The sequence below is a fragment of the Carassius auratus genome, chromosome 8, assembly GCF_003368295.1.
Source record: "Carassius auratus strain Wakin chromosome 8, ASM336829v1, whole genome shotgun sequence".
NCBI classification, from domain to species: domain Eukaryota; kingdom Metazoa; phylum Chordata; class Actinopteri; order Cypriniformes; family Cyprinidae; genus Carassius; species Carassius auratus.
Genome location: NC_039250.1, coordinates 18939964 through 18953754, shown reverse-complemented (window position 1 = coordinate 18953754; position 13791 = coordinate 18939964). Strand labels below are relative to the sequence as shown.

General features: G+C 37.0%; 1 protein-coding gene across 3 annotated transcripts in view; it reads right to left on the bottom strand.

The window, feature by feature from the left end:
- Positions 1 to 13791, bottom strand: part of aopep (aminopeptidase O (putative)) — an 87205-nt gene that overhangs the window by 46509 nt on the left and 26905 nt on the right. For all 3 annotated transcript variants that reach the window (XR_003292665.1, XM_026270060.1, XM_026270061.1), the window contains exons 11-13: positions 8085 to 8145; positions 3683 to 3745; positions 3048 to 3131 (exon numbers count right to left, since the gene is read on the bottom strand). Coding sequence is in view for 2 of the 3 variants with exons in the window: in XM_026270060.1 (XP_026125845.1) it covers positions 3048 to 3131; positions 3683 to 3745; positions 8085 to 8145 (208 nt within the window). In the remaining variant the exon portion in view is untranslated. The remainder of the gene's footprint in view (positions 1 to 3047; positions 3132 to 3682; positions 3746 to 8084; positions 8146 to 13791) is intronic.

The following is a 13791-nucleotide window of genomic DNA, read 5'->3' as shown; positions in this document are numbered from 1 at the left end:
GTCTCTCCCGATATATACACCCCCCCATCACTGTTCTCTGAAGTTACATGTAACAAATGTGTCAATTCGCCAGGTGCCAGAAAGACTGAGCTTCTCTACTCGTTCAGAGAGGTGTGGTGTGGGAAGGCCTTAAAGCTAAGATCTGTAAAACATGTTCATATTAAAAATACCCCAACTAGAGCTGGGTGATAAGCAGAAAATTGGTTTAATATGATAAATCAGTGAGTACATACTTCACTTCACTTAAAATACCATGGTACAAGAATATGACAATTATTCCATACATGGTATTTAATGGGGACCAAAAAGACCACACTGAAAATAACTGAAAAGTTATAAAATAATTTAATATTATATAATATTCTTAATTGTATGTAAATTATATTATATTATATTATATTATATTATATTATATTATATTTAAATCTAAAAATGTTTTAGAAAAAGAAGTTAAAATTAAGAACATTATATAGGTTTATTGTCATAACATTTGTTAAATTATCTAAAATCTTAAAATGTCATATAAAAGAATTAAAATAAATATTATATTAGACTATATATTTTGTAATAATTTATAAATATAGGGAATGATTTTTAATCATTTAAAACAAAGAGAAGACATAAAATAAAATAATAAAAAATGGTATCTGATATTATTTATTACTAAACCAAACTAAATTAAAGCAAAATAACATTATAACACAGATGGTAGCAGCCTAGGGTGTAGTATTGGTTGGAACATTGGGGGGGGGGGGGGGGGATTGTTTTAGTAGAGTCCCAGGTCATGCTCACTCATAAGGTTTATTTATCTGTTTGTTTACTTTTGTGAAGTGGTCTAAGGCTATTATCGTTGCAAAGTTTACATAGGACATATATATATATATATTTTTTTTTTTATGCATTTAAAATTATTTAGGCTTTTACGAGTTATAGCTTGACAATGTTCTATTTCAACATGCCAATCTAACTGATTTTGTTTATTTCTTACTCCTAAACAGTTCAACAGGCTCTTAATGATTTGATCTATGCCATCTTTTGGAATATCTGAAGGCCATGTACCAAAGTTCTTAATCATTACCAGGCCAATAATGACTTTTTTAAATTAATCAATATAACATTTGTTATGAAGGAACAACCGTTTGCACATTTAGAACCAACAGCTACAACACGCCCCAGTTGCAATATAAATCTACAGGGAAAAATTTATTCTCTTAGATTATGTAATATAAGTTCTACAACAAGTTAGACTAAATTTTACACAATAAATAAGCCTACAATGAAAAGTAATACATTCGAGTAAATGTGTTCATGAGTAGTTTAAAAATATATATTAACATATTAATACATGTGCTGGTTCAAGACGTTTTCTCCTCTTTTCAACGCCTAACCTGATTTTACCAAGTGAGACATGTTCCTGGGACAACATCGTTGTTGACCCTGGAACAACATTGTGATTAACCAATCAGATTTGAAGAACCAGTTTATAGATTTTGTGAAGTTTATGCTTAAAATCAGTGTTTGGTGCTTGTACATCAGTGTCATTCATCTATCATTTCCTCTGATTTTAGGGATTACTCATGGTTAAGGTTAGGTTTAGTTGTAGGGATATGGTTAAGAATATATTTTTGGAGTAAAATGTTGTTCCAGGGTCAACAAAATATGTTGACCTAGGAACACATCGGACTTGGCAAAATCAGGATGTGCCTTTTCAACAGTCTTTTTAAGTTATTTGCGTTTTTTAGATATCGATTGACTTTCTCCATAGCATTTAAAGTGGTTGTTTATATAAACAATTTAAATAGATCACATATTTGACCATCATCTTCGCGACTGATAGGAATGGCTCGCGCAACTTTTATTACACTTCTGGAGTTCGCTGGTGAACGCGCGCAGAGTATACGTGATGTGCGCGCCGCTAGTGAACTGCGCTTCAGTTATATTGTGTTGAGAACTGCTTCTTTGGTTCATATGTGAAGTTAGCGCTTATAAAAGCACCGAAAGTGCAATTTAAATAATTAATGAATAGCCTGATTCAAGGTTAACTATCGTATAAATATTTGGGGGGTTATATTCGCTAGATTTGGTTATCGTGGGAGTTATATCCCCCCACCAAAAAATTAAGAAAAAAGAATGTCCTTTGACTAAGACATATTCAGACAGAATAATCCCTTAGTTCCAGCCACTGACACACAAATATACACACCTACCACTGAAGTGACAAAAACAAGATCTCGGTGCAGACATTACATCAGTGCTAAAACTTGAAGATGACATAACCTAAATCACACTAGATGAAACACGTAATACACACACTCAGCACACACACGCAGGAATTTATGATGCTAATTCTGCCATCTGGTTTGTGAACATACTTTACTAGGGGCTCGACCGCACTGTTTGGTGTGCAGCCAGTCGACGTGCAGATTCCACATGTGCGTGAGCTTCAGCGAGACAAACTGTTTGACAATTTGGGTGAAGACTTACAGAGGAATCTGTATACACATATGCAGAACTTTGAAGTTTAGATAAACACAGAGAGAAAAAGAATACACAAAAACATCATGCTCATGCACATGCATAAACTCACGCAGATTGAGCAACAGGTATCTTCCCTGGCAGGAGATCAGCCATTTTGTAGCTAAACCTCAAAGGAGTGACTCACTGCCATCACATGGCATGGCACAAGCTATTTCAGACCATGCCTTGATTTTTTTTCTTCTGTTATTAGCTGGCCAAGGGGCGGATACACGAGACGGGCGTATGTACGAGCCCTTCTCCAGCATTCAATGCCCTTCAGTACATCATCTGCGCACTAAAATCTGATAGCTGTGCTCCACAACAAAACTACGTGCAAACTTGAGCGAATCTTAAACAGCAACTTGAGAAGAGCAGAAGTTGGGAGTACTTCATTAGGCATGATTAAGCAAAACTACGGACGTTCCCTAATTTGGAGTGACTGAACTGAGGTGGAAATTATTAGGAAGCGAGGCAGGGAAGACAAATGGATGGGATGAGATCTATTTTAAGCCTGCTTTGTGGGGTCTTACCTCTTTGAAGTTAACCTTGGGCCCTGCTCTCTTCCGCTTGCTGCCCTTTCCAGCAGAGCCACTGAAGTGAATCCATTTTGCAACCTGCGGATGAGGAGGCAGAGGAGGGTGGGAGAGAGAGAGAGAGAGAGAGAGAGAGAGAGAGAGATAAAGTCAGAAGGTGAGATAGACAAAGACATCGTAAAATACCTGCCGCAACAAATTCGCCTCAGCAATGAAATAGTTAAACATGATGCATTACAAATAAGCTCAATTCAACAGTTGAAGGACGTCATTCAAACATCAGAGAAACAGATACAACGACTGAAAGACACTACATACAAAACATCAGGGTAAAGTCCTTCACTTCTCACAAAACCAAAAATCCACCTTCTAACTGTGTGATTTCCTCTCTTAGCCACTGAGTGATGCTCCAGGTACAAGAAACAGCGAATACTACCCGCAATTACACAACGAAAACATGCAAACATGCTCTCAAAGCAGAAGATCCACAGTCGTTGTAAAAGTTACTAATGAAGCATATGAAGTGCTAAAGGTAATACAGTAAAGAACTATCAATCTGCAAAGGAAGTAAGATACAAACAGGTGTTCAATGGTGTTCAATGGAAGCTTTAAGAGTTAAAAAAGTGCTTTACCTCTTCCTTGACTTCTTGCACCACTGGAGTCCGTAACCATTCTGAGCAGGAGTCCCTCAGCCACTGAACAAGAGGAAGAGATCAGCAGAATGTTGAGTGGAGAGAGAGAGAGAGAGAGAGAGAATCACTTGTTCCTTGATGGGAACTAACCACTCGAAACACGAAGCTGTGTGACCAGGATAAAACCGAGGACAAAATCCCCTCATTAAGTTGAAATGGAGGAGTTCTCCTCTAAAGATCCTCGCTCGCGACTCCTGCGAGATCTTCTGCACACTCGCGCTGCACTTAACCTTATTAAAGCTCGCACTGTTGGCGCACTGAATACCTTCCCTCACTGAGAGAGGGAGGAAAGAGAAAGGAGGGGAGCGAGTGAGAAAAGGAGGAGGCAGAGAGATGAGGTGTGCGTGTGGGGGAGCAGACGGCAGTAGCAGCAGTAAAAGGTCTGGGAGCGGAGCTTCATTGTAATCAACAGCGTTCACTCCCCGTGCAGCCAGAGGAGGGGCCGCTTGTCTCTTTCTCTCCGTCACACACACACACACACTTCTCTCGGGGCCGCTGCTTCCAGAGGCCATGTCTCTTTAAAACAGATGAGCCGTGTGTGCGTATAGGTGTGTAAACACAAAGGCAGGTATAGAAGGATCTTACAAACAGGCTGACACAGCCTCTCGCAAGTAATAAGAAATGTGGGAGATAAGAGGAGAGAAAACAGACCTAATGATGTCACCTATCCATTTCAAAAACATCATGTGATGGTATCAGGTATTAGTACATTCATATACCATGGTACATCAAAGTTCCTTTAAATGATAATTTGGTTTAATAATAAAACAAAAAGACATTTTTACACCTCTTCTTGAGAAAATGTGTGAATGCTGTGATTGGTCACCAAGGCGTTGCTATGTGATCGATCGGTTGCTAGAGGGTTATTTACTGGTTCAGGTGTAAAGAGCCCGCATCCTCCAGTCTTGTTCAGACAGGCAGCAAAAATCTGATCTTTCTGTCTATCAGTCCTAAAGCATAGTAGTTTTGTCATTTGAAGGAGGGTCATCATAGTTTTGATTTAGTTTTATTGATTGTTAGTTATTAGATTGTTATGATTGTTAGTTTTATGTATATTTTATTTCATTTTGTGTGTGTTCTTTTTTATTTTTATTTTTATTTCTTTTTTTCTTTAGTTTTTTGCTTCCAAAAGTTTTTTGCTGGCATTAAATATGAATCTTATCAAATCCGATTTTTATTTTTTCATTATTATTTTTTTTTACATATTCTATAATAACAATTTAATCAGGATAATAAATTAAATTGTTTCCAATAATAATAGTTTTTATCTTTATCTCTGTAAACAAACAAACAAACAAAAAACTATGAAATGTCAGTCAAAAAACAAAACAAAACAATTTTATTAACTGCAAGGGAAAGATATTCTGGTTCCAAAAATATGGCTCAGGATTATATTTAAATGCAAGTCAACTACTTCTTCCATTCGTTTTATTGTCTGCCAAGCAAAAATTTTAATTCAGGTTGCTTAGAGAAGTAGCACACCTCTCCTCAACAAAGTGATTCTTTATGTGCGTGCATGACTTTATTAGCCGCTTTAAGAGTTAAATGAATGTATTTTTGTTACCCCAGGGAGAAGAGAAAGTAAGTCTGCATGTCTATGTATGTGTGTTTTTTGACTCTCGTGCACTTTCGGGAAAGGAGAGTGGGCAGAGCAGAATTTGACTCTCGGGCTGCAAACTGCCATTGTTAACTTGGATACCACACATAGCAGTTTTACGGCCCAGATTGTCTGGTTCATTCCCGGCACAGCCAGGCCTTTGTGCGCCTGCAAGACACTGCAATCAGCCCCCTCTTACTGCCAAACTCGTAAAATACGCACACAAACACATTCGCAAACTCCCATCTCAAACATGCTGATTCTATATACGGTAAATGTATTATTTCTGTATTAGTATGTCTGTATGAGCTCCTAAACACAGCACACTCAGAACTAAATTGGTGTTGAACAGTTAACAGTAGGATGTTGGCCTTGTGTTGGCAGCACAACAGCGACAGCTGCTTTTTCCTATGACAGATGTGCTAAATGCTCTCACAGCTCTGTCTGTACTATCATCTGTTAAATGATCAGATCCTTCCTACTTTCTTAACACACACTCCTGGTGCTTGATACGATTCATTGATGAACAAAAAATATGTTATCTTTGTAATTATTCATCGTACTATAGGCTGAGCTTATTTGTTTTCAGTTGTGTTTATGCATTCTTCACACAAAGAAATGCAAACTACTGATTGTACATAAATTACTACACATTAAATCAGAATATTCCCATTGCTGACTAAAATGATGATTCAAAATTTCTCATTTCCATTAAAATTTTATATACAAAGCAACACATCAGCTGATTCTTGACAGCATGTCAACAAATAACACAAAGAAATGGTTTGCAGATGATATTTTACACTGATTGGCGACAACAAAAAATAAATTAATGTTTAGACAGCATTTGGGGAGACATGGGATTTTATTAGCCGTTGCTCATTGCTACTCTTTTGCCAGCGGGTTCACCACTCAAAAGATTGATATCTTTTTCTTAAGAATGGAAGTTGGCCAGGACTATATTTTGTGTTCTCAAAATGTAAAATGTGGACAGAAATGCACACTCACACATTCTCTAACCCGTCCCTCAGATGCATACACGCACTCAGTCAGTTCCTCTTCTGAGTGCTAAAATAACTGGACATGAACTTGCTCCTGATCGCTAACGTGGCAGTGGATTTGGCATTTAAGTGAATGCCACCTATGCTGTGTTCCAAAACCTAGCATTTTTACAGAGGCAGTATATTAAGAGAACTGTACCAACATGCAGATGGATACGAAGGTCCAGTGGACAACTTATACAGTCTCTTAAAAAGATCAGAATTCACACACAGTTATTTACTCAAGTGATTTTTAAGTCTATAGAATTGCGCTGTTAGCTTAGCAACTTGCTAACATCAAACTGTATTGAAATCAGTTGCAAGTCAAGTCTTCTGAGAGGAGTACTTGTAGGCTGCTATGTACTTTCCATATCTGTCCAATGAGATCTAGGATGCTGCCTAAGAAGAAGCCATCCTATGTAGGCAACAGGGTGCCTGCTAGGCTTTGGAACAGAGCTCTAGTTGTCAAAAACCAGCTTAAATTTGCCTCTGAGAATCCAAATGTCTTGAACCACAGCTATTGCCATACAGCCGCACCCCAGCTAATGACCTGAAAGCTGCTTTGCTTTTCTCTTCACAAGGTACATGTCAGGATTGGGATTTAGTAGGCTGCTCTGAGCATATCCTTTCAGCATCAACCCACAGCGAGCAGAGTCAAGGGAGGTCATGAGATTCAGATTGTCCCAGCCTCAAACTCACCTCAAAGTGCAGATATAGCGACTTATTATGCTCGCGCAAATGTTTGCTGTCTTAAAAATAGCACAATGGAAAAAGAAAAAAAAAAAGCTCAGTTCCCATCTCATCCCTCCCTTTTGTATGTGTGTGTGTATTTGGCTGATTGTTTATTGTGGGGTTCGACTATTTCCTGCCATTATTTATTTAGATGAACGTTTGAGAAGAACACATTTTTAAAGTCAAAGCGATGACTTAAAATAGGGGAAAAAACAAGGATTTTATTCAAAAGTAAAACTGTTCGAGTGCTGATTTTGGCAGCCACGTGTCATTAGATCCAATGGCGGCGTCAATGAAAATGGCACCACACAACAGTCTAGTTGGCGAATTAGTGTAAATCAAAACTGAGACAAACTGTGCTGGAAGGGAGGGAGACAAATATTTCAATGCATTTTTTTGAGACTTAGACTCAGGATGGATGTACGGAGAGGCTTGTGTGGTTTTGTGGTCTTCGCTAGTTATTATAAAACACACAATTCTTAACGTAAAAAAAGAACTTCTTCATTCAACAGATTAGATTTCCCACACACAGCCTCCACAGTATTCACTGGAAACATGATATCTTCGCAAGTGAATCCCCTTTGAAACTGTAAAATAATTACTAAATCCTACATTTAACAGAAAAAACCCCACAGATTTATGGTTTCATACTAGTCACCGAATTGTTTAAGAGCCCAGTTTAGAAATGCTGGAGAGTTTAAATGGATCTTAAAGCAGGAGGGAAGCTGCATCATTCATGCCATGTGTCAGTCCGAGAGAGATACATGCATGTGCTCTATGTTCTATTGCTCAAGAGGAAATGGATTAAAAATGGTTTTACATTATGGGTGACAGGCATGAGAGGTAGCACCAATACATCTTTTACATGTTGTGTAACAAGCCTGCTTTTATTCGTTTTGCATAATCATAGAGTATTTAATCTGGACGGAATAAGCAAACATCTAAAAATAAATCTTGGCTTTCTTCTTCTTACCTCTGGCATTTCAGGTGTATCTAACCAGTCTGAAAAGATGGCTTCAAGTGTGATGCTTCGACTGAAAGAGAAATGTGATACATTCAGTAACTGAAAGAGACCAAGGACCTTGACTTTGGCTTTAACTCCTTACTTGTCACGAATCATGAAATCGGTAAATTCCTTCGAAATTAAAAGCAATCTTAACAAGAAATCTACATGCAATGTAAGTAGCTGTTTTTTTTTTTTTAATTTTGGCACCCTTTCAATTGATGTGTTGGCACTTGAATTAAACTGGCCACATGCCACAGGATGTTAAACTAGAATGACATGAAAAGGAATTACTAAATTGCAATTCAAAAATAGAACATACGGTTTGAAACAAAACACAAATAATTTTATTATTTTAAATTAATATTGATTTCTTAATATATTTATCTATAAACTGATTTTTCCAGAATAAATAGCAATAAGTATATACAATTCCCAAATTTAAGCTTTAAAATAAATTTTTACTTTTCTGCCACACAATGCCAAGATAAAAAATATCTCAAAATTATAAAATGTTAGTAAAAAAAATAGATAGTAAAAAAAATATAATAATTCTATAAAACTTATACAGTAGAAGGTGTCATTGCTATAATTATCATTAAAACTACACCTGAAACAGTAATATTAATTTCTTTAAATTGTATTTCATTGTAATTTGACTTTTTTAACCCCTTAACTGTCACCCCCATTTTAGACATGAAAGTGCATCCACACTTAAATTGTAAAAAATCATGAACAAATGAATTTTATAAAATGATTTGAAGAACCATTTTCAAGGTAATGCAATGTCTGATTTTAAAATGGTTATCACAGGATGAATATTGAGGTTTTAAGATTTCAAATATATAATTTGTTATGATTACTAAAACATGAACATGAAAAGCATGAACAGGTAACGAAAAAATACTTTTTGTGACTATGGTCAGAACTCTTGTTATGATATAGATTTCTGAGGTCAACTCTTGTCATTAATCTATTGCTCTTCCTAAATAATTTGTAACAAAAAACAGAGGTTAAACTGAAATACCAATTAAAATCCAGTTTGATGCCTCATTCGAAATTCAACAGGGTTTGAACTGCAATTTTCAAATCAACTCTAATTGAAGTCATTCACCACTCCAAATCAATCTTGTTAACGTGCAAAAGTGCAGACACGCACACACACACACACACAAACACAAAGCACATATAATCAACTAATGGACTGTCTCTGACAGGAACAGTGTGTCTCCAACACTTGTGGCCCTTTGATACAACAGTTGAGCACATTCAGGTGACAACAAAGGAAAGGATGGAAATTTCTATCTCAGCAATGACGAGGGAAAAGCCCTGAATGTCAGAGCAAATCACTATAACAGCACTGCTGTGTTGTTGCAGAATAAAAGCAAGGCTCATTCTACAAGCAAATACTTAAATGCATGCTGACATTGATTTAATGAAGTATAATTGCTAATCAAAATAACTTGTAAAGACTGTAAGAATGTAAAAACTGGTTATGATTAGTCAAAAAAAAGTAAATATATAGTAATAGTAAAAAAAATAAAAATAGTACAAGGGTAGTTTCTCTTTCCCATGGTCAGATCAAAATCACTAAATCTAGCATAGTTTAAAGCTGCAGTCGGTAACTTTTGACGCTCTAGCGGTTAATAAACAGAACTGCTTTCGTCTTGCGGAAGAACATCGTAGCCAGAACTACTTCTCTCTGTTTATGTCTATGAAGAATCACAAAGGTACTAGGTTACTCCGCCGCGGTACCCCCGAAGCAATCTAAAGTAGTTTGAATATAAACACTTATTATAGGTGCACCCTAGTGATTCAGGACAAGCTAAAAACATGGTTTGGAAAATGGATTCATGGTGTACTCGCTTATTATATACATTTTTCTACATTTTGAACACAAACAAAGTTACGGACCGCAGCTCTGATTGGTTGTTTCTTAACAGGAGCGATGTATTTCTGCAAATGGCAATAGGACCACTGGGAGGAGCCAGAGGAGCTTGATTTTTTCATGGATTAAGGCGTGGTCACTAGACTTTAAACGTGCAAAATTATTTCGAACGCCGCTGAGAATATGGGCGGAAGCAAGATAAAACGGTCTCTCCTCAATTATTACAACATGGATTAATATATGCTTGTACTGTGTCTCTTGCGACAGCGTCGAAAGCATCTTATATTGTACTCTCTGTATCTCTCTCTATATAAATATATACACCCTAAGCAATACAAAATTATAAAACGTCCTCATTCATATGTACCATCTGTTCCTGTTTCCTGTTGACACTACAAACCATGCAGCTTATTTTTATATATATATAATCTTTTAAATATGTATTATATAAAATAGGACGCTGCTCTACAGCTAAAGTTATATAGCGCTTCCTTCATTTTTGAATTTCCGTACAGAGAGGTCATACAGTGACGTATCGATCTTCTACTGGTCCCACATCTTCACGTGATGCAAATTCGCAGGTCAGAGTTCACCAAACTTGAACTTTGGAACGCAGCGAAATGCGAAATTTTTCGCATAAGTTTGCGTTTCCGGTCTGACGCATTCACATGTGTATGAATGGAAGTCAATGGAGAGAAAAGTACAGTGTGACCGCCCCATTATCTGTCTCATATTCTACTGTCAGGACATAATGACAGGTTTAACAAATATGTAAAAAAATATATTTTTACAAAAGTTACCTACTGCAACTTTAAATAAAAAAAAAATTATATTCAGCAACTCTATACTGTAAAAATTATCTCACAAACTTTAAACAAAACAAAGATTACTAAAGTATGTTTTACAAGAAAATACTATTTCAATCTTTTTTATTTAATGCGTTATTTACAATTTCTTTGTGATTAACTCACATCATTAACACATCCCTTCACACTGGTGTTTTTGCCCTCAGCATTTAGACAAGCTCGTATAACCCCACTACTTAAGAAACCAACCCTTAACCCATCACTTTTAGAGCTTCACTCCTTCCATTGCAAAAGCACTTGAACGAGCTGTGTTCAACCAAGTCTCTGCCTTTCACACACAGAACAACCTCCTTGACAGCAACCAGTCTGCAATGCTCTCAGTTGGCAATGGCAAGAATTAAAAATCTTCAAAACTTATCTTGCTGGATCTGTCCGCTGCTTTTGACATGGTTAACCACCAGACCCTCCTGTTAACCCTATTGGCAAATGGTATCTAAGAAACTGCACTCCAGTGGTTTGAGACTTACCTCTAGAGATAGATCCTTCAAGGTATTTTGGAGAGGTGAGGTGTCCAAATTGCAACATCTAACTACTGGGGTGCCTCAGGGCTCAGTTTTTAGACCACTTCTCTTTTCTATCAACATGGCATCACTAGGTTTTGTCATTCAGAAACATGGCTTTTTTATCACTACTATGCTGATGACACTCAACTCTACCTCTCATTCCATCCTGATGATCCGACGATAGCTATTCACATCTCAGCTTGTCTAACAGTTTTCTCTTGCTGAATGAAGAACCATTACCTTCATCTCAACCTTGCCAAGACAGAACTGCTTGTGGTTCCATCAAAACCATAATTTCATCACAATTTCACCATCCAGTTAAGCACATCAACCATAACTCCTTCAAAAATAGCCAGAAACCTTGGAGCTATGATTGATGATCAGCTGACTTTCTCAGACCACAGTGTTAAAACTGCCCAGTCCTGCAGATTTGCTTTATTCAACATCAAGAAGATCAGGTCCTTTCTTTTGGAACATGCTTCACAAATCTTTGTTCAAGCCCTTGTTCTGTCCAAGCTGGACTAAAGCAATGCAATGCTGGCAGGTCTTCCTTTTTTAATGAGCCAAAAAGTACCCTCTAACTCTAACACTCTCTATTCTAATTTTATTCTTTAAAAAAAAAATGTCCCTTTTAGACTTGTCCCTTTTTGCACTCTATTAATTTATTGAACTGCCTGTTCTATTTGTTTTCTTTTTATAACATACTGTAATTAAAAAAACTTGCTGCGTTAAGCTAACAGACTTGTTATAGCATGAGCCTCTGCTTAATGACTAAATGTAAATGTTAATGTAAATGTAATTATATCGTCGCTGCCCGATGAAACTCACGTATGTCCAAAACGGTTACTTTTCAGGAAGTGAAAAAAACACTGTATTTCAAAAGCAGTTGAATGTAGCGTTGTCATACTTGGTACGGCATCTTTACATGTAACCATATTCTTGCCAGTGTAATGATATAATCCACATTTGACCAAAATTGAGTTTAAATGGACATACGTGCATATTTTACAGTAATGGTGGTCGATACGCGTTCTTCCGATCATTAATTAGAATGGCCAAGTCACGTTTCATATTGACAGATGAATACGCTCAGTTTATTAAATAGCCTACGTCTTAGTTTATTAAATACGCTTAGTTTATTTAATATTAATTATAAATTTATTAAATGTCTCTTGCAAACTATGAAGTGACAATGAATCAATACACTGACTAGGGGTGTGCCGGTTTCAGAATTGGTGATGACAGTTATGACGTGAGTCAAATGTGACGGTTCATAACATAACCGTCGGGGGGGGGGGCATAGCGTGTTTCATTTTGTTTCATATTGTCTCGCCACCATGCTAGTGGATCTGCCGTAGAGTCAATTGGTTGATCTTGGAGATAGCGGGTTAACTCCGTTTCAGCGCGCGCTCTGATCGGTAAAGGGGCAGAGATTTCAGACCTCCGTTTATTAAGGAGATCTGTCACAAAACTCATCATCCGAGCCAAAGTTTTTTTTAGCAAATTTCAAAGCCGCACCCGCCCGCCATCCGCTGATTGTTTTGCGGTCTATGCTTTGCTGATGCGAGCCGCAAAAAAAAAAAAAAAAGCAATTGTCTGTTCTGGAAAGGATGCAGCAAAAACATTTAATGCTAGAGTATGAGGCATAGGCCTACGCTGAATTTCATTTACAATGAGATGCGCTCTAGTTCACAGTGCTTCCATGTCACGGTTATCATTGTCTGCTATATTTGCTTTTTATTTATTAAAATACATGCAATTGGTTGATGAAACATCTATTAAAATTAAGATAAAATTTGTTCAAAACGAAATTCGTTTTTAAGAAAGGTTTTCTACAAAGCAAAATTTAATGAAGTGGTAAATATCATGTCTGACGATTTACAAAACTTCATTAAGTGGTAAAAACCATGTCTCCCGATATATTGCGCATCTGATGATCCTATCTAAAAAATGAAAATAATTTTTGATAAAAAATGTTTGTAAAAAATATTTTAGTGACACGGTTTTGGCGGTTATAAAGTTCTAATGACGGTGTTCAACTCACGGTTATATACTAACCGTCACACCCCTAACACTGACATGGTAATGCTAGACAGATACTTTGTTTGCACAGTCCTACCGTAATTTTGTCACTCCTAGACGTACGTCTGGCGTCAGGGGGGAAACGTTTACCTCGATGAAGGAAAGTCATTGTCTCACCAGGCTATGTTTATTTACTTTACCTCACGGTGTTATTCGGCTATCCAGTGCTGAGCTTCGATGAAACTTTAAGAGACCGGCGAGATGCTTCCACAGGGCGGGAGATACGCGGCGTGATTGACAGCTTTGACACCAAATGGATATACGTGAAAATCAGATGACATGATTTCACAACTTTTCATTGGCCATTTAGATATGTGAAGCATACTGTATACGGAAAT